Raw genomic sequence first — 23,175 nt, forward strand, 5'->3', positions numbered from 1 at the left:
GATTCCTCTTGGGACTGCAAGCCTTTGCGTGTGAAGGCATCCTTTTTGTAATCCACCTGTGGCTCCCTAGTGATCAAACAGTAGGACCTGATATGATCACATCATCACTGTGAGTGATCTTGTGACAGACTGTCCTCATGTGATATGAAGCTGCCTTGCCAGCAGGAAACATCTTGATTTATATAAGGAGAGGAGAATATGTAGGAGATGAGCCTTAGTTTTCAATTCAATGCATATCTAAACAATATGCTCTCTGCTGGATCAGATATATACACACACACACACATTTATATATATATATACACACATATATACATATAGATATATACATACACACGTATATACATAAACATACACACAAACATATAGATATTTCTGATTTCTGTTTTTTTCTAAGAAATGAAAGGAATAAGAGTAGTAAAATACTTACCAATCCATTGTAGAGACATTTCTTGTGCTGCCTTTTAAAGCATAGACAAATTCACTATTATTGGCGACCTGTAACATGGCAGATGAAAAGGCAAACAGTGCAGTACTTACCTACAATAGAGGACATTTACCTTTGTTCATGGGCAGTTTATCTGTGAGTCTATGAAAACAAACTATAATAATCAGCGTTAATGTATAAACCACAGTGAGGGGCTATGATTGCCATCATCATTATTGTTTTTGATACTCCACCTTTTCCCTCAAACCAGGACTTAAGCTGGGCTGCTTTGGTGTCCTCCAGTATGCAAAATCATTGTTTTTCCTCCCATTATGTCGAAATGAGCAAAACAACAGACTCTTTTCCTCTGTCAGTGCTAGTTTCTTGGAAAAACAGGATATGGAGAACACTTCCCTTTCACATTGTGAATTGCTGTAAAACAACAATTGCTGAGCAAGAAAGAAGTATATATCAGTATGCTGTTTTCTATGGCCTGACTTGTTTTTCAGTTTTTTGAAGGCATTTTGCCTGAATTGTTCCTTGGGCTCCAATGTATCTGTGAGCAAGTCCTGGGCAATATAGTAGGATCTTTCTCTTTACATGCATATTCAGTGTGAGGGAGTGACGGTATTAATCTGTTAGAGGAAAACAATAAGTCTTGTCGCTCTTTATGGTCTAAAAAGTTTTACTTGGCATGAATATTTATGGACTGCAGTCATTGTGACACAATGTGCATCAGAGGAAGTCCACAAAAGATGAGGCAGACAGTATCAGAGCTGTTTTCTTGTGGTGTGATATCATTCAGATGCCTCATAGGTGCAAATGATTGCAATGACGTGGGTAGGAAAAATCATGTGAATTTTTTACAAACTATATTGTCTTCCCATCTGTTAGGTAGACTCAAATGAATTGTCACACTTGGGTGATTGGGGTCTTTGCATGCATCCCATAGTGAGAGTATGCAACTGGGTGTAAAGGGGGTGATAAACTCCTTGCACCATTTTATTACCTGTGTTGTCAGTGAAAAAAAAGGCTTTAAACATTATCTTAGAGAAGTTGCCATGCCTTTCCAGCGAATGGCTGCTGCACAACCATGCCAGCAAAAGTGTTCTTTTAGTCCAACATGTATGGCTATTTCAGACCAGGGCTTTGAAATTATGTTTTTAAGCAATACATGATATCCGCAGAACTCTTCTCCAGCACCACATTTCAGCAGAGTTGATCTTTTATTCTTTACTGTCCAGCTTCCACAACAGTACACAGAAATCAGAAATAGTATGGCTTGTGTAGTTCTGTTTTGGTACTCAATGCCAAGTCCTTACTTCATGTTTCTTGATCTTATTGCGCTCCTTCCTGGTTGTATGTATAACAATCCATACAAGCACTTACTCTTATTGGAGGAATGGATATGTAACCATGGCCCACTACCTGCTCTTAAAAACTCAGTTGTTGGTCATGATGTACTTCATTGAGGATTTTTTTGGAATGACTGGTCACCAGACATGCTAAAGGTTTAAAGTCTCACAAGGAAGAGCCTTGTGAATGTCTGTTGGTCCAGAATTGGAGTTGGTCACATTTTGGGTGATATTGTGATTAAAATTGCTGTCAGAATGAAGCCAGGAGTTGTGCCATGAAATATAGCTCAGGCAGTTCTGGCTTTATTTTTAATATATGTATACTGTCCAATATATTCTAGGCCAATACACAATAAGTAATTGCAATAACATTTACTTGTTTTCTACACCTATGAGCAGCTTTTCAAATTGGAAAAAAAGGTTGTTCAGGTGAAACATAAACATGCTGAGAAAATAAATCAAAGCCCATAGGAATTTATAAATTATGAAAAATACACTATGAACATGGAAGAATTACAGAATTAAAATATCACAATCTATACAGATATGAAGCAAATGCACTTTTGGAATGCAAAGTGATTTCAGACAGCAGAATGAATGGCTTGTTTATAGGGTGAATGACTGTGTTTATCATACAGCTTCTTTATCTTACTAATTCATTCAATCTATTGGCATTCATGCCTTCATTGTTGTCTGAGAAACAAGAAAGGAATGAAAGCTAAAAATAGAAATAATTGATTTTTTTTACAAACAAAAGAATATTGTCGATTTGTTTATCGAGAAAATATCTGATGCCGCAAATTATCTCAACATTTCATTGCAAAAGAGAATATTTAATGTATTTGATTGTCCCACTTTCCCTATATTTTTCCCTTCAAACTATGTTTGAAAGTATTGGGGACGGAATATATATATATATGTGTGTGTGTGTGTGTGTGTGTGTGTGTTCGTTCCGTTTTTAATCCTGTGTTCTTTTTTCTGGTCTTTATGTTTTGTCTGAACAGGCATGTGTACTGCTGTTCATATTTCCACACAAAGAGTTTCTGAAATCCACACTTAAATAAATTTATGACAAAACTCTGGAGTCTGTACAAAAGTACCCAGTGTGGCTTTCAACCCTCCAAGTTGTTCTTATTCTAATCCCTTACTGACAGAAGGAAACATCTCTCCCCAGTCCTTGCATCCACACATGGGCATTTTAGTAGCATATTGTTTTGAGGCATCTGCTATCCATGGAATGTGTTTGGCTAATCTATATTTCTTCACTCTTTATTAGCTTGACATGCTTTCACTGCTAACAATTATGCATCAGTATATCTGATACGCCCTCAAAAAGCATTTCCAACACTATACCTTGCAGTATTGAAAGTTAAGTTGAATGTGTTTGAGATTTTGAAAAGCTGACCATATGCCTCCTTTGTGACAGATAATGACTAATGTATAAAACAGAGCTAGAGATGTGATCAAGTGTGAGGCAGTATGTCAGTTGTTATACCTCTGGGCTTTTCTCTGCTGTTGGTTTTTAATCAAAGTTAAGCGACTGCCTCTCAGGAATGTTTTAGTGGTAGAGTCCTCCACTGGCAGGGATTGGAGTAGATAGCCTTTTCAACTCCGTGGTTCATTGATTTCCATGTCTCAATTAGTGCTGGTCAGAGAATGTGGAATATTTATTTTTGGAGACTACAACTATGACAGTTTCTATCAAATCTAATTTATTCAATTATTGGCTGGCTGATAGATATTTTGTATTGAAAGTAGTGGTTCCTTGCCCTCCTGCCACTCTCTTGTATTTGAAATGGCAGGTTCCCCTTCTTTAGAGCTCTTTAAGCAGAGGGCTTTGATTTTTTCCCCTGCATGTCGAGGGATTGGAGTAGGTGGCCCCTCTTGGCCCCTTCCAAATCTGCTTCTATGAATTTTTTTTAAAAAAAGAAACCCATTGTTTTAATCTCTTGCTTCTTCGGTGGTTCATTTGTTATAACTTCCAAACAGAGATCATTGTGGATGTAAGGATGTCGTGGTGCTACGTAGCTCATACCTCTGTTGTTGATATAACCAATAAGCAATATGGATACAGTGATACATTGACATACAACTTTAATTTCTTCTGTGACATCGAACTTGAGTTTGGGAGTTGTAGTTCATCGACATCCAGAGAGCACTGTGGACTCAAACATTGACCAAACGTTTGTATGCCAAAGCAAATTTTCCCATTGAAATGCATTGAAATGCTATCAATCTGTTGCACCTGTAATGAATTAAGTAATGAATCTACTTCTAGTTAGGCTTAGAATAGGCCTAGAAAAATGGTAGGCCCAAGGAGTCAGCAGCCATCTTAGAAGGAGGAGCCGAGGGAATCCATTTTGTCATTCATTTTCAGGAGGGGGCATGTTTAGTAAAAGCAGCCTTTTGAAGGGAAATGAGAAAGGAAGGTGATTGGCTAAGTTAGAGTGGGCGGAGCCTAACTTGCCAAGAGGAAAAAAACCTGTCTTTAAAAAAGAGGTTTTTAAATTCCTGAGAGCAGATCGAACTGGGATGTTGAAGAGAGAGGATGTTTAGGAGTTTAGTGGTGTTGAAGGTTAGTAGAAAAGGCCTGAGATTGGCCAGAGTTACTAGCAGGGTAGCTAGTGAAGACTTACAGCTATTGGGAGGATAGCAGGGTAGTAATAGGATAGATCCAAGTTGGGACTATCTGTGCTGCTGAAGAATTTATGTCAAAGAAACTATCCTGTCAGGATTCTTGTTTTTGGAGGGAGAGAGAATAGTTTCTTGAGTAACAAAGTCAGAACTGTTTTTGTAATCATTACGCTTTCAAGACAAATCTCTGTAACAGCCACGATAGTACCTGCATTGTTCCTGTTCTTATTAATAATCTTTATTGCTCCTGGTTCATCACATCTGACTCAAGTGTGCCTCTGTGCACAAAAGCAGCTTTAAGCAATAATCAAAACTTAAATGGTGGCAGCGTATGTTTTAAAGAATTAACTTAAAGGGCACCTCAGTAACACAAGCCTGAGGGCTGACACAATCACACTCTTTCACAAGTTACCTCAAATAAGCCAAGGGCTTATCAGCACTGTTAAGTTGGTGTGTGCCAGGGCACTTTCAAAAAGGGTTTTTCGGCCAGGCAGAAAGTGCCAGCTTTTCTATCTAAGCAGCCTTTTGATTTTTAGGGCTTGCAAATCACAGAAGTCACATTCGAAATCTTAAGTGGTGTTCAGCTGTGTGTGTGTATTTTGGTGGAATTATTTTTATTTGCGAAAAAATAATAGTTTTCCCCCAAATCAATAACCCAACCCCCCCCCCCCCAATCAATGTAACTTTCCCCTTTAAGAACTTGATTACAGAACAAAATTAAAACAATTTTAGTCTCTCTCCCCCCCCCCCCCCTTCCATGTTGGAGGCTTCGCTGGCTGGTACCTATCGTGGAGCTTGGGGAATCTCTTCTCCATCCCCTGCCCTGCTGAAGGCAGTAAGCAGGCCCTGCCCTGCACTATGGTGAGCCATGCGCCTGGCAGAATAGGAGGCTTCACTGAAGCCTGTGCGCAAGGCCTGCCCTGCCCTGCGCTGGGGCAAGCTGCATGACTGGAGGAAGAGGAGGCTCCACTGAAGGCCACTAGCAGGCCCTGTTTTAGATGGCAGGTACCTGTGCACTAGTATTACCTTTTGTGAGGCTAGTGCTAGTGCAAGAGTACCCGCCATCTTAAGCAGGGCCTACTCATGGCCTTCAGTGGGGTCCCCTCTTCTGTCAGATGCCAGGCTCACCCCATCGCAGGGTAGGGCCTGCTCGCAGCCTTCTGTGGGACCTTTTCTTCTGCTAGGCACATGGCTCACCATGAGGGAGAGGCCTAAGGGGAGAGAGGCCTAAAGAGAGAGAGGGAGAGGAGCTCAGCTGCCGTAGAGTTATGAGGAGGTAGAGCAGGGGTCCTCAAACGTTTTAAATAGGGGGCCAGGTCACAGTCCGTCAAACTGTTGGAGGGCCGGATTATAATTTGAAAACAAAATATGAATGAATTCCTATGCACATATCTTATTTGTAGTGCAAAAAACACTTAAGACAATAATTAATATGAAGAACAATTTTAACAAATATAAACTTATCAGTATTTCAATGGGAAGTGTGGGCCTGCTTTTGGCTGTTGTTGTGTGCTTTCAAGTCGATCCAGACTTAGGTTGACCCTGAGCGAGGGCCAGGTAAATGACCCTGGAGGGCCGCATCCGGCCCCCGGGCCTTAGTTTGAGGACCCCTGAGGTAGAGGGAGGCAGACAGGGGGAGAGAGAAGTGGGGGAGGCAAGCTGGTTGGTTGAGTGAGCTGCCATGGGAGGAGTGGGATGGAGACTGGGGGGGGGGGGCAGAGGAGCCCGGAGGTGGCACTGTACTCTCGTGTGAGCTTTGCCTCTGGCACGAGCATGACCTCTGAACTGCTTGTAGGTCAAAATGGCATTCCATAGATTAAAACGAAACTCAGGCCGAGCAATTGTTATTTTTGATATATCAAAAAATATGTGTAAGTAGAAGTTCCACTGTTTAGGGATAGTACATGTTTGACAAGGTGACCCAAGTGGTTAGAAATCACTCTATAGATCTACGTTATTTCTCATCTCTTTCATAAGAATCATATAAGGGCTTATATTCTGATTAGCATTTTTGTGAACTTTTATTCTCTATAAAAAAGTGAGTTAACTGCAATTCAGCAGCCTTAAGATGGAATACTACCACATCTAAGTGGATTAGAAGGTGTCTGTATTTGATTAATTTCATTTACTTTTATTTTAATAATATTTTTGTACTACTTTTCATTAAAAAAAATAATCCCATACGCCTTCCAGTAATGAACTGATGAAACATAAAGCCAATTAAAAATGGAATAATGATAAACCAGTAAGTATTTGCATTGTGAGTTAGAGTGAAATCTGAGTGACTACAAGCTCTATTATTCTAAGAAAACAGAGGAAGGGTAGATGTGCAGTGACGTTTGATTTTGCCCCAGGACCTCCCTCCCCATTGGATACTAAAATCTATATATGACACAATAAAATTGTGCCCCTCTTATAAAATGGCAAAGTCAAGGTTTCCTTTTCAAATTTTTAGATAATATTTTCAAGCCTCGGATGATTGAATCTGTGAATGCAGAATCTGTGGATCCAGAATGCTGACTATTACAAGCCAGGCACCCCACTTCGGAGTCTGGAATTTCTTGAAGAGGGATCCCAGCACGGAGCAGGGATTTTGTTGTTTTGTGACCCCCATCCCATTGCCGAAAGGTCTCATTCATTGAGCTTGCCCAGCTATGTTGGAATTCACCAAATTGGTTTCATTATGGATTTCAGTGTTCAGCCTGAGGCTTTTGTACCAGAAGAGGCTCAAATTTCCATAGTCTTTGTGGTGGCCATTGATTCTGGGTGGTTTCTGGCCTGACACAGTCAGCTGATGTGTGGCTTTTTATGCTACTGTTCTAGTTGAAATGGAGATGATATGGGACTGGTAGAATTTAAAATAGTTCTTTTGTCACATGACTTGGACGATTGTGGCAGGCAATTCTTTGGAACATCCTTCCCAAAACACCTTGCCTTTGAGGATGAATTCCTCTTCCCAGCGAAGTCATGGCTTGGAATTAAGGCATTTTCTTCATCAGAGTTTCACCATTTCAACCTGACTGTTGTCTTAGTCTCTACTGACAGAATAACTGAAAATACTATTTGCTTAGAACTCCCTAGGTGTCAAGGTCTTCTCCCCAAAACTGAAACACTCATAACATAACTTTGCTGTTTGAACACTCTTTTCTCTTTGGATAAATCTGCTGGTCAACAGTTTTAGGGGGATGGGGCACTATTTATTATTATTTATAATTTATTTAAAACACTTACATTCCGCCCTTCTCGCCCCGAAGGGGACTCAGAGGGGGACGCACAACATATACATGGCAAACATTCAATGCCTGGATACAATACATAAACATTAAAAAACATTTCTCTAAATATTAAAATACACCATTTAAAATAGCACAATTTAAAACCGTCCTAACCATCCGCATCAAATTCAATTGGCCCTACAGTTTATTCTGCTGTGTAGAATGGTATTTTCTGCCCTATCTCCCAAGCATATGATATGCACCTTATCTTAGATTATTTCTTGTATTAATCATGGTTTTCTCATACCAAAATAAAATAATTAGTGTTCTCCAATAAACAGGATCACATCGGAATAGACTGGACTAGATTGTCTTTTCACCATTTTGTGGACATTCAGGGATCTGTTTGAATGGTGTGCATGGTAATATTGGAATTTTTCATTTCACTAGGAGAGGATGCCTTTGAAGATAGAAGTAAAAATGTGGCATAATTTTCTCATTTCGAGCGCTTAATCACTTTGGGGTTTTGCTTACGTCCTTCACTAAAAATGCATGGTGCTAAGAGAGAGCTTTGGTTGCTCCTGCTATTTTCTCCCCTACTACTGTATTATTTTTAGCTCTGCAGGCCCCCATTCCCCCATCAATGTCAAAATGAGGAATGTGGAGGAGTCTCCTCCCTTCTATTTTTGATGCCATCCTTTATTCCCTAGTCTCACTCATGCTTGTGGCTCATTGGTGTGATGTCAGTTCTCATCCCCTTAATGCCATCTACCTCCTGGCATATGTGAACTATGTATGTGGCAGTTAACACCCACTCCCAAAACTGAATGATTTGTCAAAGTTACTTTGATTGCTTCTTTGATTTGGCTGTTGGTAATAGTGGAACCTTGAAGCAGCCATTTTTAAAAACAAACAAAGATCAACATTCACTTTGGACGCTTATAAAGAACATAAGAGGGCCCCCCTGTGTCTTTAATAGTGGTGTAGAAAAGGGAATTTGATCAGGTGTTGTTTGCCACCTCCTTCAATTCCATCTTCATGAAATGTACAGAAGTCATCTCCAGTTTTTAATTTCACAACCTAATAGTGCAGGAAAAATTTAAACCAGTGGTTGAATATCATGTCTGACTTGAGGTGTGCCCAGTCATGCATGGCATTCAAGCACAGCAATGCTACCACTGGAGTCCAGTTCCTTCCTCCTTCCCTCACCCCCCCCCCCCTCTCTTTCTTTCTTTCTCTTTCTTGACACCCGTTCTTTCTTAGATAGACTGGGAAGCATGGGCATTAATACAGTCACTAGGAAGAAATTGTCATATTCCAGGCTACTCTGGGAATCACATATATTCCAGGCTAGCATTTGGTAAATTGTCAATTTTGTCCATTGTCTCTCATTGCTTCTTCCTTTCACACAGATGGGAGAGAGGAGCTTTGGATAGGGGAAAGGTCGGTGTGAAAGAGTTTCTTTCCCCAAAAAGTGTGGAAACTCATTCAATATTAGAGAGATGGGAATAGAGAGCAAGTTGTATATGCATGGAAAAATTAAGCAAAGCAATTGGGACTTGAAACAAACCTAGGATATTTTGGAATGTGTGAGCCTGTCTCTGCCCCCAAGTCTTTCTGGCTGATTAGATTTTAAGCTATTAACTTGCAGTCTCTTGTTATCTTGTATGATAGTTGCCATGTATGTATATTTTCATACATTCAGTTCCGACTTCTTTAAGGGGTCTTTCAACTTTGAGCCAGTACTTGCCATTAAGAATGGCGACTTTATTTAGCCATACAAAAATTGCTAAAAAGAATGATTTCCAAAGAAAAAACAGGATCTATTTATTAGGATTAAAGGTAAACCTGTTATTTTAAGTGTGGCATTTATATAGCTAAACTACAGATATGTTCAAAATCCTAGGGATGTATATGTGCCTTCAAGTCACCTGTGGGTTTATGGTGACCCCATGAATTTTATAGGGTTTTCTTAGGAAAGGAATTCTCAGAGGTGGTTTTGATTATTCCTTCCTCTGAAATATAGCCCACAGTACCTGGTGTTCTTTGGTGGTCTCCCATCCAAGTAATAACCAGAGTTGTCCTGCTTGGCTTTCATGATCAGACAGGATCTGGTGTCTATGTTATATATATAAGAATAGAGAAGCTTGCTCTTTCTCAAAGTTTATGTGTGTCAGGTAAAAGAAAGTCTGTCACATGACATTTCCACTGGAAACCTAGCATTGGCGAACTGAATATGCAGTAACTTTATTGGGGTGCAATTAATATCACTACTAAAAATATTCAAATGTATATGGTATATTTGGCCATTTGTCAGTATGTTATCAGGAGGCGAGTCGTCATTAAATTCCTATAATAGCTATTGTTTTTCTGGGAGCATCTTTTCAGTTGGTTGGTCTGTCCGTATAATTCTGTTGCATCAGCCAAAGTAGGAAACCAAATGTTTTTCTGCAAAGCAGCAGACTGTTCAAACAAGTAGGCGGATAAGAGAGTGGTACATACTGTCAATTGAGCTTACTATCCTGATATTTACTGGTTACTCTTGAATGGAACAGCATGCTGCTGGAGAGATTGGGCTAAGGAGAAGCTTCTTGGCTTTAAGGAAAGTAAAGTGGTCCTAAGGCAGAAATGCTTGGCATTCATACAGGTGCTACGAAAAACCAGTTTGGCAGAGCATTCAGAAGCACAGTGTAAGAAAAAAAATGCATTTCATTAAAATGTTATGTCTTAGAGTCTGTCAGTCCTCCAGTGTGCTTCTGTGGTCAGCTTTCAGTGAAAGTTGACCATAGTTGTTCTGGAGGGCCTCAAAACATTTAGGAAGGCTGAAAGAAATTAAGAGATGTTGGAGAAACATTTTTTTCTTATCTTGGCCAATTAACAACATTTATCTTAACTTTCTGTATTATTTATGGCTTGTTGTGAAGACCCAGAAGCCTCAAGAACGCCAAACACAATATAAATGGTCCAAACACAGGCTGTGAGACACTTGCTTCAGTGTCTCTAGCACAAACTAAAAGTTTATACCAACCGCTAAGTGAAAAACCCAATTTAAATATAATCCTGATTATCCCGGAGTATAGTCTGGGATAACGAAAATATACAGCAATCTGCTTGTAATTCAAAATGTCAAAAAGGCACCAGAATACTGTTTAACTCTGTTTAAATGTGGGAGCAAGCAAAATCAGAGTCCAAAAGCAGTCCAGAGTCCAGGAACGTCCAAGCCCGCTTAACTCCCCTGCTTTCCTCTCCTTCCCCCATTTCACAGTCTGAGAAACCCTCAAAGTATTCGGAATCAGTTGGTGCCATGAATATGTCTCTAATCCGCTTTCGCTGCTGCTCCTCCTCCAATACCTGCGCAGCCCTCTTCTCCCTTCTACCTGTAGTAGTAACGTTACTATCACGCTGTACTACAACACTTGAAGAGCTAGTTTCCCATCAGAGGGCAGGAGCTATGCATTGGTTGAGTAGGGCCTCATCACACTAGAGAAAATATCCACTTAATATCCGGTTTCTGCCTCCAGATTCTGGGGTTTGTAGTTTAGGGAGGAGCCTTTAACATCCTAACTAAACTACAAACCCCAGAATTCTGTAGGAGGCAGAAACTGGATTTTAAGTGGATTTTTTCTCTAGTGTGATGAAGTGTTTGTGTGCAAACTTGCTGCATTGGCTGCCTTCTATCTACATACCACAATCCTATCAGATACGTAACAACCTTATTAGCAAATGAGATGAAGTTACATTTGTTAAATTTCTGAATTATGCCATGGTTCACATGTAGACTTTCCTACATTTCTCTCTTGCTGGGTTTTTTTTGGTGCTATTTTTATTATGTCTTGACTTGAAGAAGAACCCTACAAATCTTGCTTATTATTTTGTAATTTTTTATTTGGTTCTAATAACAGCATTCTGTATTACAACTAATGTATTTTACTCATCATTTTTTGTCTGTGACACAACGTCCTTTACAAAACATTTTGATAATCCAGCATACTCCTAACAAACTTATATTAAACAAAAGAATTACAGAGGGGCATTTTAAAAGTACAGAAACAGAACAATATGTTATTGGATATAATTTCAGACCAACAATAATAATGGTAGGTACAACAATTGAAGAGACAGAGACCATGTTTCCAATGCAAACCTAATGTTTCATGTTGGGACTTCTAATGGGAGCACCCTATTTTGGGGCATCAGGAACCCCAAGTTGGGGCTCTGGGGCGGCATGTGGCCCATGAGTTGCAGTTTGACTGCTCTTGCTGGTAAATTTAGGATTTCAAATGGTCTAACTGACACCCAAACCGTCAGGGACATCAGGAAGATGTGAATTTGGTGCCATTCACATATCCGCCTTTAGTTTTAGCCCTGTTCAGGTGACTGCTTGAAGGAGGATTATGTCACAAAGAGAAACACTGATATCTCTGTTGATCGAACTATTCAATTGTACAATCCCTCCCTGTTTGTTCTAGAAAAGGTCCTGAGTTGCCAACTCATTGTTGGGAATCTTGTTTGTTGTTTTCTAATACTAACTCTGTTTAAATGTTTGAAACACCACTTACCATGCTGTGCAGCCCTGAGTGATTTGTCTATGATGTAGCACTCCCTTCCAGGTGCCCATAAGTGTGGCACAAATGCCTAAACAGTTAACTCCATACATTTGCGGGTTTAACTTTTGCAGATTTGGATAAGATAACCCTTTCTATGCATCTTAGGTTCCTCAGGGCGACTTTGTGGCAACTTCACATTGAAGAATATAGATATTTCGAGAGAGAACACTTCTCTAAGAATCTCTAGGTCCTCCAGCTTGATTGAGTGGAGACATCTGATTAGTGGTTTCCAGCTTTTAGTTTTTAAATGTTTTGGATTTCAGATCCTAGAATTCATGACAGTTGGACTCGCTGGCTGGGGCTACTGGGAGTTTAAATCCCAAACACCTGAAGGACCATATTTCAAGATGGAGTGAAGAGGGATAAGATGAGTGAGACAATATATGTTACTTTAACTCAATGGCCTTGGTATCTATATGCTGTCGCACTCTGGGCCTGTGCATTAAACTGTAGACAGGACATAAATTCTCTGGGCCCAACGAGACGCCGGGGCTGCCTCAGATTATAGACCCTTAGATTCCCCCAAACAGAGTCTTTAGATTGCTTAAAGTTAATCCAACAAAGTTCTTTATTGATGAAAACAAACAGGTACTTTCAAGCTTTCTTAACAGTCTTTTGGTTCTTGCAATCTTGTTCACTGGGAACAGGCACTATCTTCTTAACTGTAATTAACTAATGGGGAAATCCTTAACTTCTAATCTGGGCAGTCTGTACTTGCCTCTTGGCGTGGAGCCCCTGCACCCGGTACCAACTGCGTCTGGCTTCCGCGAGCGACCCTTGCCAAGCAGAGCTTTGTAGACTTCAAGGGAAAAAGAAGGAGTTCAGGTTGCTGTGATGGCTGACTGAAGTCCCTCAGCGAAGGAGCTGTAAGGCTGTATAACTCCAGTCAGGCTGTAGGCTGTATATCTCCCCGGCCAAGCCGTAGAAGACGAAGCTTTCTACAGGAGCTACTTCGTTTTATGTCCTGTGCGAAAAGCTTCTCTGTGAGAACTAACTCAAAAAGGCTCCTATTCCCTCCAAAACTCAAAAAGGGGCAGGACCAGTGAACCTAACGATAATTGACAGGTGGCTTGCCCTATGATTGCAAACTATAACAGGAAGCCACACTGCTGCAAAATCCCAAGCCTGGGATTCCAAACAAACATTTAATGCAAAGCAAACAAAATTGGAGCTCCTGGTACAGCTGTACCAGCACAATCTAATTGAACAAACTTCTGTGTGAAAGGGGCTTGTAATGTCTTGTGCATGAGCTCACCTTCCTTAAGTGCATAATGTGGCTACAGTAGAAATCCATTACGTTAAAGAGCCAAGTGATTGAGGATCCAGTGAAAACAGGAAACTGCCTATGTGGAATGCAGCACAGGTTAGTTTTGGCTTTGTTTGAACCATGTTTTAAAAAAGCTTTTCTCTTTGGGGAAATGGTAACATTATCAGAGAAGTGATCAGGAACTGTTTTCCTACAGCTGTATTGGTAACACACTGTCAATGAATGTGTTTTTATTTTATTTTTGTTTAAAGGTGGAACTGGTTTGACAAGGTTTTATGTTTATTTCTAGGCTACAGGGAGGAATGGCATTGGCTTTTAGGATTTAAAAAGCACATTCCTTCTGAGTAACATTACACACTTTAGTTTAAAATCAGTTGGGCTGTGCTTATGGAATTTAATTGAGTGGTTCATACTTGTTTAATTGCAAAGACAAAAATTCATAAAGAATACTATATATTTGCTTTTACCTTACTGGAGAGTGGATGCAATATATACTTGTGTATAAATCAGCTTCATGTATAAGTTAAGGGCAAGTTTGGGAGCCAAAGTTACAGATTTTACTTTGACCTATGGTAAGGGTAAATATTCGGGACATGTAACAAACAAATATGTTCCTCTTCTTTCATAAATACATAAAAGAAACATTCTTAGGAAGAAAGGATCTACTTAAAGACAAAGAGGGTCTACAATAGGTGTTGTGTTGTTTGCGGCGGGGGGGGGGGGGTAAGTTGCATTGCCAATTTTAAAATGGTCTACATCTATAGTAATACAGATAAGAAAAGAAATATAAATCAGAAAGAAAATGAGAATGCAGCCTGAAAAAAAGGATTGAGGAGAACCTGACTCCATGAGGGACCCAGCACAAAAGTAGTGACGTGATGCAGGGGTGAGAAGGACTTCCACACTCTCTCTTAACCAAACCAGAGAAAGAAAGGCACTCTTCCCTCCTTCTTCACCTTTTTGACTTGAGCAGAGTTCAACATCAACTTGGGAGTGTCATTTTAGAATGATGTTTGAAGTGGAGCAGAGTAGTGGTTTTCAATTTTAATACATAACTTCATCTGCAGAGAGGGTGCAATTGCCATTTTTAATAGGGTGTCACAGTACATTTCTTGACTGTGGCTTTGTATTGGGTCTTTAGTCCAGTGTATAAACCAACCCAGGTTTTGTGGGTATTTTTAAAAAATTACATACAAACGTATCTTCGTAAATTTAATAAATAAATAGTACTGTGGTTTGCTTTATCACCTATCTAGATGCTGTGTTTTATAGATATGATGATAGCATTTTGCTGTGCCACAATAAAGACTTGTGAAACATGTTCATCTATTGAACTATTAGAATTCAGAGGATTGGTGAAGAAAACAAGTTCTCTGAATCTCTTGGGATGACAGGCCCTGGAAGCATCAACGCTATCCCCAGCCCATTTGGCCAATGTCCATGTTGGCTGGATGATTCAGGAAACTACAGTTCAAATTTTTTTTTTCAGGTTCCGTTTTTTACAGTAATACAAGATTGACCCTTGATTTTAGGCAGAAGGATTAATACATTTGTTTTTCATGTTGCAATGAAGAAATTATAGAGAGTATCCAGAGAAGACACAAGTATTTCCGTTTGCACAATGTTTGAATAGATAAAAAGGGATTAAGACCGTCTGCTTTCCTGCTTTTTTGCAGTGTAGCTTTTGCTCTTGCTTATCCAGGTGTAATAAAAAGTATGGTGCTTGCTGTAAAAAAATCAGTTGAAAAACTCAGTTTTTAAAAGTCTCTGTTTTATTTTTATTTTTTAATTTAGGAATGAGCAGAGTTATGTATGTGTCTCCTCTGAAACTTTAAAATCTATGTCTAGTATTCACAAATATTTGTCTCAGTTCAGCAGAGAATTTTTGCATGTGTCCCTGCCACATATTTCACATAGTTACGTAGAAGGCATGCACTCTGGCATAGCTGAAATCGTAAAAGGGTGTTCCAGTTACACTTTGCATAGACAGCTGGTGATACCACATAAATTGAGCAACCATTTGTGATGCATAGGAATGAGTGAGACTGTCGTTATATGTGCTTTCTTATTAGGCCACTTTTACTATAGTTCTTGAGCATAAAAAGGGCTAAATTTGTTTCTATTTTCCCTCTTCTTTACAGCATCAAGAGATGCCCCCAGCCACCTGAGGCAGATGGCGATAAGGACCAGCGAACAGTGACCATCAATTCATGTCACATGGGAAAGGCATTCAAAGTCATGAACGAATTGAGAAGGTACTTCTTTTGTGTTCAGTTGAATCACCTTGCACATACTTAGCCTCTGGTTAGAACAAGAAGCATCTGAACTCCTTTGGAAGAAAATGAGGAAAATAGAGACTTGATTGAAGCCTGACCTTGAAGTTTGGTTGCACCGTTAATGTGAGAAGTTTTTCATCACGTGGGTCTCATGGCTGGTTTGCACAGATGCTTTTAATCACAGACTTAGGCTTCTGATGCTAACATGAAAAGTGCTGTTTATACTTGTGTTTAAGTCCACCCCATGCATGTCAAAATTATGGCTTTTGATATGACTCATGGATAAGCCAAAGGATTTTTCTGCAGAGCCCAGAGCTGCTTCAGGGGTGAGCTATCCCTACCATTTCCCCATCCAGACATTCAGAAAGGTCAGAAGTGTTGCTGGGGTGAAGGGAATAGAGAGGCCCGGTGTTTCTTTCAGGCCTATGCTTCTCCTGGGATGGCCTGAGCTCTTAGATTTTGCTTCTCTGCTCAGAGAATGGAATCATTCCCTTTTTTTTATAAAGGTTAAGGTACAGTGCTTACAATGACACTTGGATAAGCCTGTCCAGGTTTTTACAGTTCACTTTTCCCTGACTAAAATTTCTAGATATATACATGAATACATACAATATTCAAGTTCTACAGGTGACCCTACTTGATGGAATATTTTGGATGCTATTGTCATCTTCTCATTGATTATGAATTCCTTCTAGGCTTCAGTACAGATTTCTTGTTTAATATTCAAAACCTTATATAACTTAGCTCCTCCTATCTTCACCCCATACTTCTTTTTGACTTCTTTACTTGCTTGAGATTTGCATTCTAGTAGCTCTAGGCTTTTCACAGAACCAAGGTTTCATCTTCCTTAGTTTATTTATTTATTTATTTCGGGCACTTCTACCCTGCCCTTCTCGACCCCCTAGAGGGGACTCAGGGCGGCTTACAACCAGCACAATTTGATGCCAACAATTCAACAGATAAAATACAGAACAGCAATAACCACAATAGTTAAAACATTAAATTAATACAATAACAACTAAAAAGCCAATCTAGTGGCCAACGTTCACCGAGTTCTCAAATCCGTAAGTCCATTCAGCATTACCATAGTCATTTCCAAATTGTGGTCATCTTTACCTTGTCAGTCTGCCAGATTACCCAAAGGCCTGGTCCCATATTCATGTTTTCAGCTTCCTTCTGAAGGAGAGGAGGGATGTTGATGACCTAATGGATAATTGGCTTTATTCATTTTTTACTTGCTCTTTCATACTATTGGAATTACCACCCTGAACACTTATGGGCTTCCCTTGTTATTTTAAAATAACAATTAATAATAAAAAAATTCCAGATATTTTGGAATTGTAGCTTAATATTATTTTATAATCTTATATATTTAGATTTAATGTATTTGTTGGTTGCTTCATAGTATATTTGTATGTTTTGTATTTTATTTGACTGATTTGTTTTACAACTGGATTGTATAATTTTATATTTTTATTCTTCCTTCCCACTGTGCGTGTGTACACATATATTTTAGATTGTATGCCTTTGGCAAGACCAATTTATATTTTCTATTTATAAAGAAACAACAACAATGCAATGTGGAAACCAAGAGGAGAAAATAATAAGTTTTAAGAAGGTCACTGTCGATTCTGCTATTGCTCCATGTGATGCTATGTGCCCTATTTCATATCTGCCTGATTTCTAGATGCAGGGCTTGCTCTCTTCTTCTTTCTCGACTGGGTTGTGGTAGATTTGCCAGGCAGTGGGACTGGCAATACAATGTAGGACAAAGATGGGATGTGGTGATGAGGCACCTGGTAACAGTCACTTCAGAATGCTAACCTGATTGTTGTGTTGCCCTGCTCTTTGAAACCTCTCACAATTACAGTATTGTACAGTCCCGGATATTTGTTGTAGGATATACAGCTCCAGCATAAAATGTTCACTCACTGGGAGTTCGCTGGCTTAACAGCCTGGATAACACTCCCCCCACCTCCCTCACAGCATCCCTCCCTCTCCTTTAGTGTCCTCCCAGATCATCTGGATCCCAAAACCTAAGGCCCTCAGAGTCACGATTGGTGAGGAATAATATAGTCCAAAGTCTTTTTGGAGGGTGGAAAATACAGTACAAGGTCCTTTTGGGGGGGGGGGGGATGAGAGGTAAACCCCCTTCCAGTGTTAATGTAAAGTCTCTGGCCGTGCTCGAGAATGCCCAATGACAAAAGAATCTTGCCGGTGATAACAACATTAATGAGTTGCACAAGAAGCACGGCAAAGAAAAGTCTTACTTGGAGCTGGGCAGTGAGATGGAATAGTGACCAAACCTAGTGAATTATTGGGCAGAAGATGGAAAAGGTTAGGGTTAGGGTTTGCAGTTGCCCAGGCACAAGCCACACTAGAAGAGCAAATAGCCTGAGCAAAGGCCCCAGTGGCCAGAACAAATCTAGCAGCACGGCTGCTCAACAATGGGGTGGCTGGAGCCAACAGCAGCTACTGGGCAGAGGGCAGGTGTGCCTCTCGGTTGCAGGCCCAGCGGCATGGCAGCACAGGAGCAAGGTGGTGGAGCTGACCAACAGCTGCCAGGGGCAGATGGAAACCCCACTCAGATGCAGACCTGCCAGGTGGCAGATGGAAACGCCACATAGACAAAGACCCGAATGGCACGGCGGGGAGGGGCGCAGCAGACGGGGGAGAGGGGAACCAATGGGCAAAGTTGGGTTGCAGCGGCTGCCAGGCTAAGGCCAGTGGACATTGTGAGGATGCATGGCACTTCTCTAAAAGCTGAAGGAATTTGGAAAGAGTCTGCCTTGGTCTGTGAAGTCAGGCATGAACGGTGATCAACAGAGGATCCTGGCCCCTTGATGTTTGTCCAACCCTGCTGGGTGCTAATGCTGAGGGTCCTGAGCCCAAAGCAAAAATAATAAGGCTTGAATCCTACCAGTTAATCCTAAATAGAGTAGACCCATTATTTCAGTTGTTGAATGGTGAGTCAACCCATTGCTAAATCTCATTTATTCAGTGAGTCTACTACACAACCTGGAACTAGTGACAGGTCTAAAGGTGAATAGCTTTGAACTGGCCTGGAATTCATCTTCTTTCAAAATAGCTCACATGTTGTTGAATGGAGGAAAACTGTTATGTATAATCCCTTACTTTCTGTGCCCTTCATACAAATAAGATGCTGATTTTCAAACAGAATCTGTAAGAATCTTCACAATGTTTCTGCAGTACTTCAAAAAACTGGATTCAAGTGAAATAGTTGCTTGTTCACTATCGTAAAGATTCTCCAGTGAAAAGAATTGTATAAACATTGATAGTGCAGTTTTACTACTGTTAGGACAAATATACCTGACTGGCATGGAAGAGGAAATGTTCAACTACTTGTTTTCTGTTTGACTGCTAGCCCTTCTAAATAACAAATAAAATTTTACATTGCTAAAGATAAATCTGCACCATGTCTTGTACCAAATGTACTTTCCTAGTATACTAGTTATATTACAATAATAAAAGGCAAATAATAAGTGTATTCTGCTTTTAGATACGTCATTTTTTCTTGTTCCATCAACTCCCTAGTATATGATGGAGCATTGGAGCTGTTTGCAAAATTTCAGCAGTGATCTTCTTTTTTTATATTAAGTCATTTTTATTGAAAGTTAAGCAAGACAAACAAACAAACACACATACAAGTAAACAGTATCTACAACAGTTGAGGGTCGTATGTTTCCCTCTGTTTATATTAAGTCCATACCACCTATATGTGTATGGCTTCGCATACAATATTTCCTGTCAATATACATACCTTCTTACCTAACAAATACAACAACAAAAGCCCCAAACAGCAGTGATCTTCTAATAACCAATAATCATTTCTATAAATAAACTAGGAATGCATGCTCTTGCATTTGTACAGGAAAAATGTATTGGACATCTGCCTACATTATACTATTTAGAGAATCAAGTAATGAATCCATAATGCCTTTCTTTGACCAGGGTTGCCAGGATGCAGTAAAACTGGGTAATTGTTCATGAAATATTGATTTTTTGCCATACGGAGAGACTTTTGTACACCAGTGTGCAGTTCTGGCTGGGTGATATCAGATGATTGCATATTAATGCTTGTGCAGTATTTCATGTGCAGAATCCTTTGTGAATCTTGAAACAAGAGTAATAAGACATCTGTGAGGATATATTTACTGTACTCAGGCACACGTGTGCACATATTTCTACAGATACATTTGCTTGTGAATGTTTCTTAACTTCAGTTTGTCAAGTCTTACAGTTATTTAAATCTCATTCGTTTAAGCCAGTATTTTTCAGACCGGAGTCCTTCAAAACAAATGTTAGAATCCCTGACTGCTGGCTGTGCTGACTGAGAATTGTGGGAAGCTAAAATCAGTTAACGTTTGTGGACCAAGGTTTAGGAACCACTGGTTTAACCAGATAGGCAGCACTGTGACAAAGGGAGGCTTTTCTTTACATTCTCCCCATTATTTAATGCTTGATAACATTTTGATTAATCAGTGAGATTACTTCCCTAACTTTTGTTCTCCAGAAGAATTGAAAGGAAAGGCTTTCAGTTGTCTTATGAACATAATTAGAAGTGATCGGCGCGACTTGATGTTCAGTGGACCTACTTCTGATTGCACATTACCTTTGTCCTCTCTTTTATGTCCTATGAAGGTGATGTAGCACAGCAAACTAGGTGGTGAGACCTCATGACCGTCCTGAGTTGGAAGGTCTCCGGATTGCCTGTGGCCGTGAGTTAGGCTACACACATTATTTCCTGTGTTCCCTCCACCAGTAGCAACTCATAACTCTGGTGTAAGTGGGGCAGTCAGTCTGCATGGGGTTTTAAATCAGAACTTGAAAGGAATTATCCAAGGTGAGGAACCCCCAAATGGGTTCCTCACTGGGAAATACTTTTGAGATTGATATTAAAACCCAGAGTGAATTCCTCATTGTCATTGGAGTTCCTGGTTATCACTGCCTTAAACCATACATCTCTCTGCTCTGTTCCATAAAAGATCAACAGCAAAGCTATGCAAATAATATACAAAATGCTTGGGAGCAGAAATGGTTTGAATTTTGTTAATTTTTAAATGGTTTTGGAATATTTGCATATACAGGATGAAATATCTTTGAGATTGAACACAAGTCTAAACACAGCATCTATTTATCTTTCATACACAGAGCCTGAAGGTAATTTTACGCACAATATTTTAATAATTGTGTGCATGAAACAAAGTTTGTGCATACCAAACTATCAGAAAGCAAAGATGTTACTCTCTCAGCCACCCATGTGGACAATTTTTGATTTCAGAGTATTTTGGAATTCTGGGTAAGGAATGTTCAACCTGTATAATGCACAATAGAATAGAACTACGTTATTTGAAGAAAGTAATGGCCATGACAGGAATCTATAGCGGACATTAGTGGTAGCTGAACTCTTAGCCTAGCCAGTGATAACTTTGAATGCTGCTGTTCCATAGGTTCATGCAGTATGGTATGATTGTTAATGGTTTTGGACTGCAGCTTAAGATCCTGGATTTCCTTCCTGCTGTGGATCTCACTTCATGATTTTGGAGCAATTGCATACTCTCAGCCTGCCCTACCTTACAGGTGTCTTAGGAAGATAAAGTGAAAAGGGAGAGAAGAAAAAGCACATACACCAGCGTGGACTCATAGGAGAAAAGATGCACTGTCACAAATATCATGTCCAGTTTTGTGAAAAGATTCCTCAAACAACTCTGATCTTCCAGTGAAATTGCTCCTCAAGGACCCTTTTCCTGAGAAAAGTATCACATACGTATTTTTGTGGTGGGGTGTTTATGCATTTACATTTTACTGCCTTTTGTTATAAAGATTTTGTATCATATTGTCTGATAACAGTTTCTTGAGAAAGATCCGCCTGCACTCCTTTAACAGTTAGTCTTTAAACATTATAACTATGATAGATGAAGACTGTGAAGAGCAATGCTCCCCGCATGACCGAAGTGTCAAAAAGAGCACCAAAATAATTGGAAGCAGTATGAAGTGCTGTACTGCTTCCTTATTCTTTTTGGACTCACACTGCTTCTATCTCTTCTCTGCTGGCAGAGAACACAAAGAGACTGGACTATAGTTGTTTGCGTGCCAGAGCGCTTCGCTGCCTGAGTTATGTACAAGAGACATTGAGATGACAAAATATTAGATTATTCCTCTTGTAACTTCATTGCAGCAAGGGATAATGGGGGGAAAGAGAGAGATAGAAATTGAGAGACAGCACTGTTCTTAATGGAAGCTAATGGATTGTGTTGTATATGATGCTCTTCTAAACACACAAGAGTACAGCTGCCCTTAAGCCTCTCTTGCATGCTTATGGCTGATTTATGCTTTTGGCTTCCTGCTGCTGCTGTTGAACTGTTGCAGAACTAAACCGTGGCATTTGCTTGAATGCTTACAACCCATTGTTTTGAGCAAAGACTGATTTCCATGGCAATGTGTATGACCTTTTCCAAATCAGTGATGTTTGGGGCTGGGAACAAGAGTCTTATCTCTCTGCAGGTGTATCTCTGTGGGCCAGTGAGGGACATAGCAGTCATTTTGGTTGTGTGAGTATTGTCACATGTCTGTTTAGCATGAAATTCCAAGGATAGTTGATGGCGGTGACAGCTGTAATCACCGAGGCTTCCCTTTCGTAGATGGTGGGCACAGGATGAGTTACTGGACAGTGGCATCATATGATAAACTTTGTACTTGAAAACAGCCACAGGATGCTAGTTTCTTATCTTAGCTTGTGATATAGCTTCCATTTTTAAGGGTGTACCTACACTATAGAATTAATGCAGTTTAGCACCATTTTAACTGCCGTGGCTCAATACTATTAATGGGAGTTGTAATTTGGTGGAGCACTGGTACTGCTTGACAGAGAAGGCTGAAAACCTTGTAAACTTGCAACCTCATGATTTCACAGCCTTGAGCACTACAGCTAAAGTCATATCAAACATTAATTCTATAGTGTAGATCAGGGGTTATCGAAGTGTGCTCTGCAGAGCCCTTGGGGCTCTGTGAAGCATACTGAGAGGCTCAGATCTGCCTTCTTCCTCTTTCCTCCCCCTCCTCCCCTTCCAAGCTTTCCCTTCTCTTCCTGGCTCCTCCCTTCCCCCACCTCCCTCCCCCCTAAAAGCCTTTCCCCTTGGCCCCTTACCCCCAAAAGCCTTTTTTTTCTTTCCTTATTTTGCACTACAAATGAGGCATGTTCAGTGTGCATTGGAATTTGTTCATTTCTCCCCCTGTTAATTCACACAACCATTCTCCATCCAGCTGCCAGTGACCCGGCTCATCTATCAAATTTTAAAACACAGTGCATCACAAGCTTTGCCCATGCTCATATAATATTATTTACAGTATAATATATAAACCTTTCTTGGCGC

General features: G+C 40.0%; 1 protein-coding gene across 2 annotated transcripts in view; it reads left to right on the forward strand.

Moving 5' to 3' along the window:
- Positions 1-23,175, forward strand: part of KLHL3 (kelch like family member 3) — a 76,492-nt gene that overhangs the window by 1,593 nt on the left and 51,724 nt on the right. For both annotated transcript variants that reach the window (XM_060765334.2, XM_067463682.1), the window contains exon 2: positions 15,647-15,760. In XM_060765334.2, the coding sequence (XP_060621317.1) occupies positions 15,647-15,760 (114 nt within the window). The remainder of the gene's footprint in view (positions 1-15,646; positions 15,761-23,175) is intronic.

The sequence above is a fragment of the Anolis sagrei genome, chromosome 2 (genome assembly GCF_037176765.1).
Source record: "Anolis sagrei isolate rAnoSag1 chromosome 2, rAnoSag1.mat, whole genome shotgun sequence".
Lineage (NCBI taxonomy): Eukaryota > Metazoa > Chordata > Lepidosauria > Squamata > Dactyloidae > Anolis > Anolis sagrei.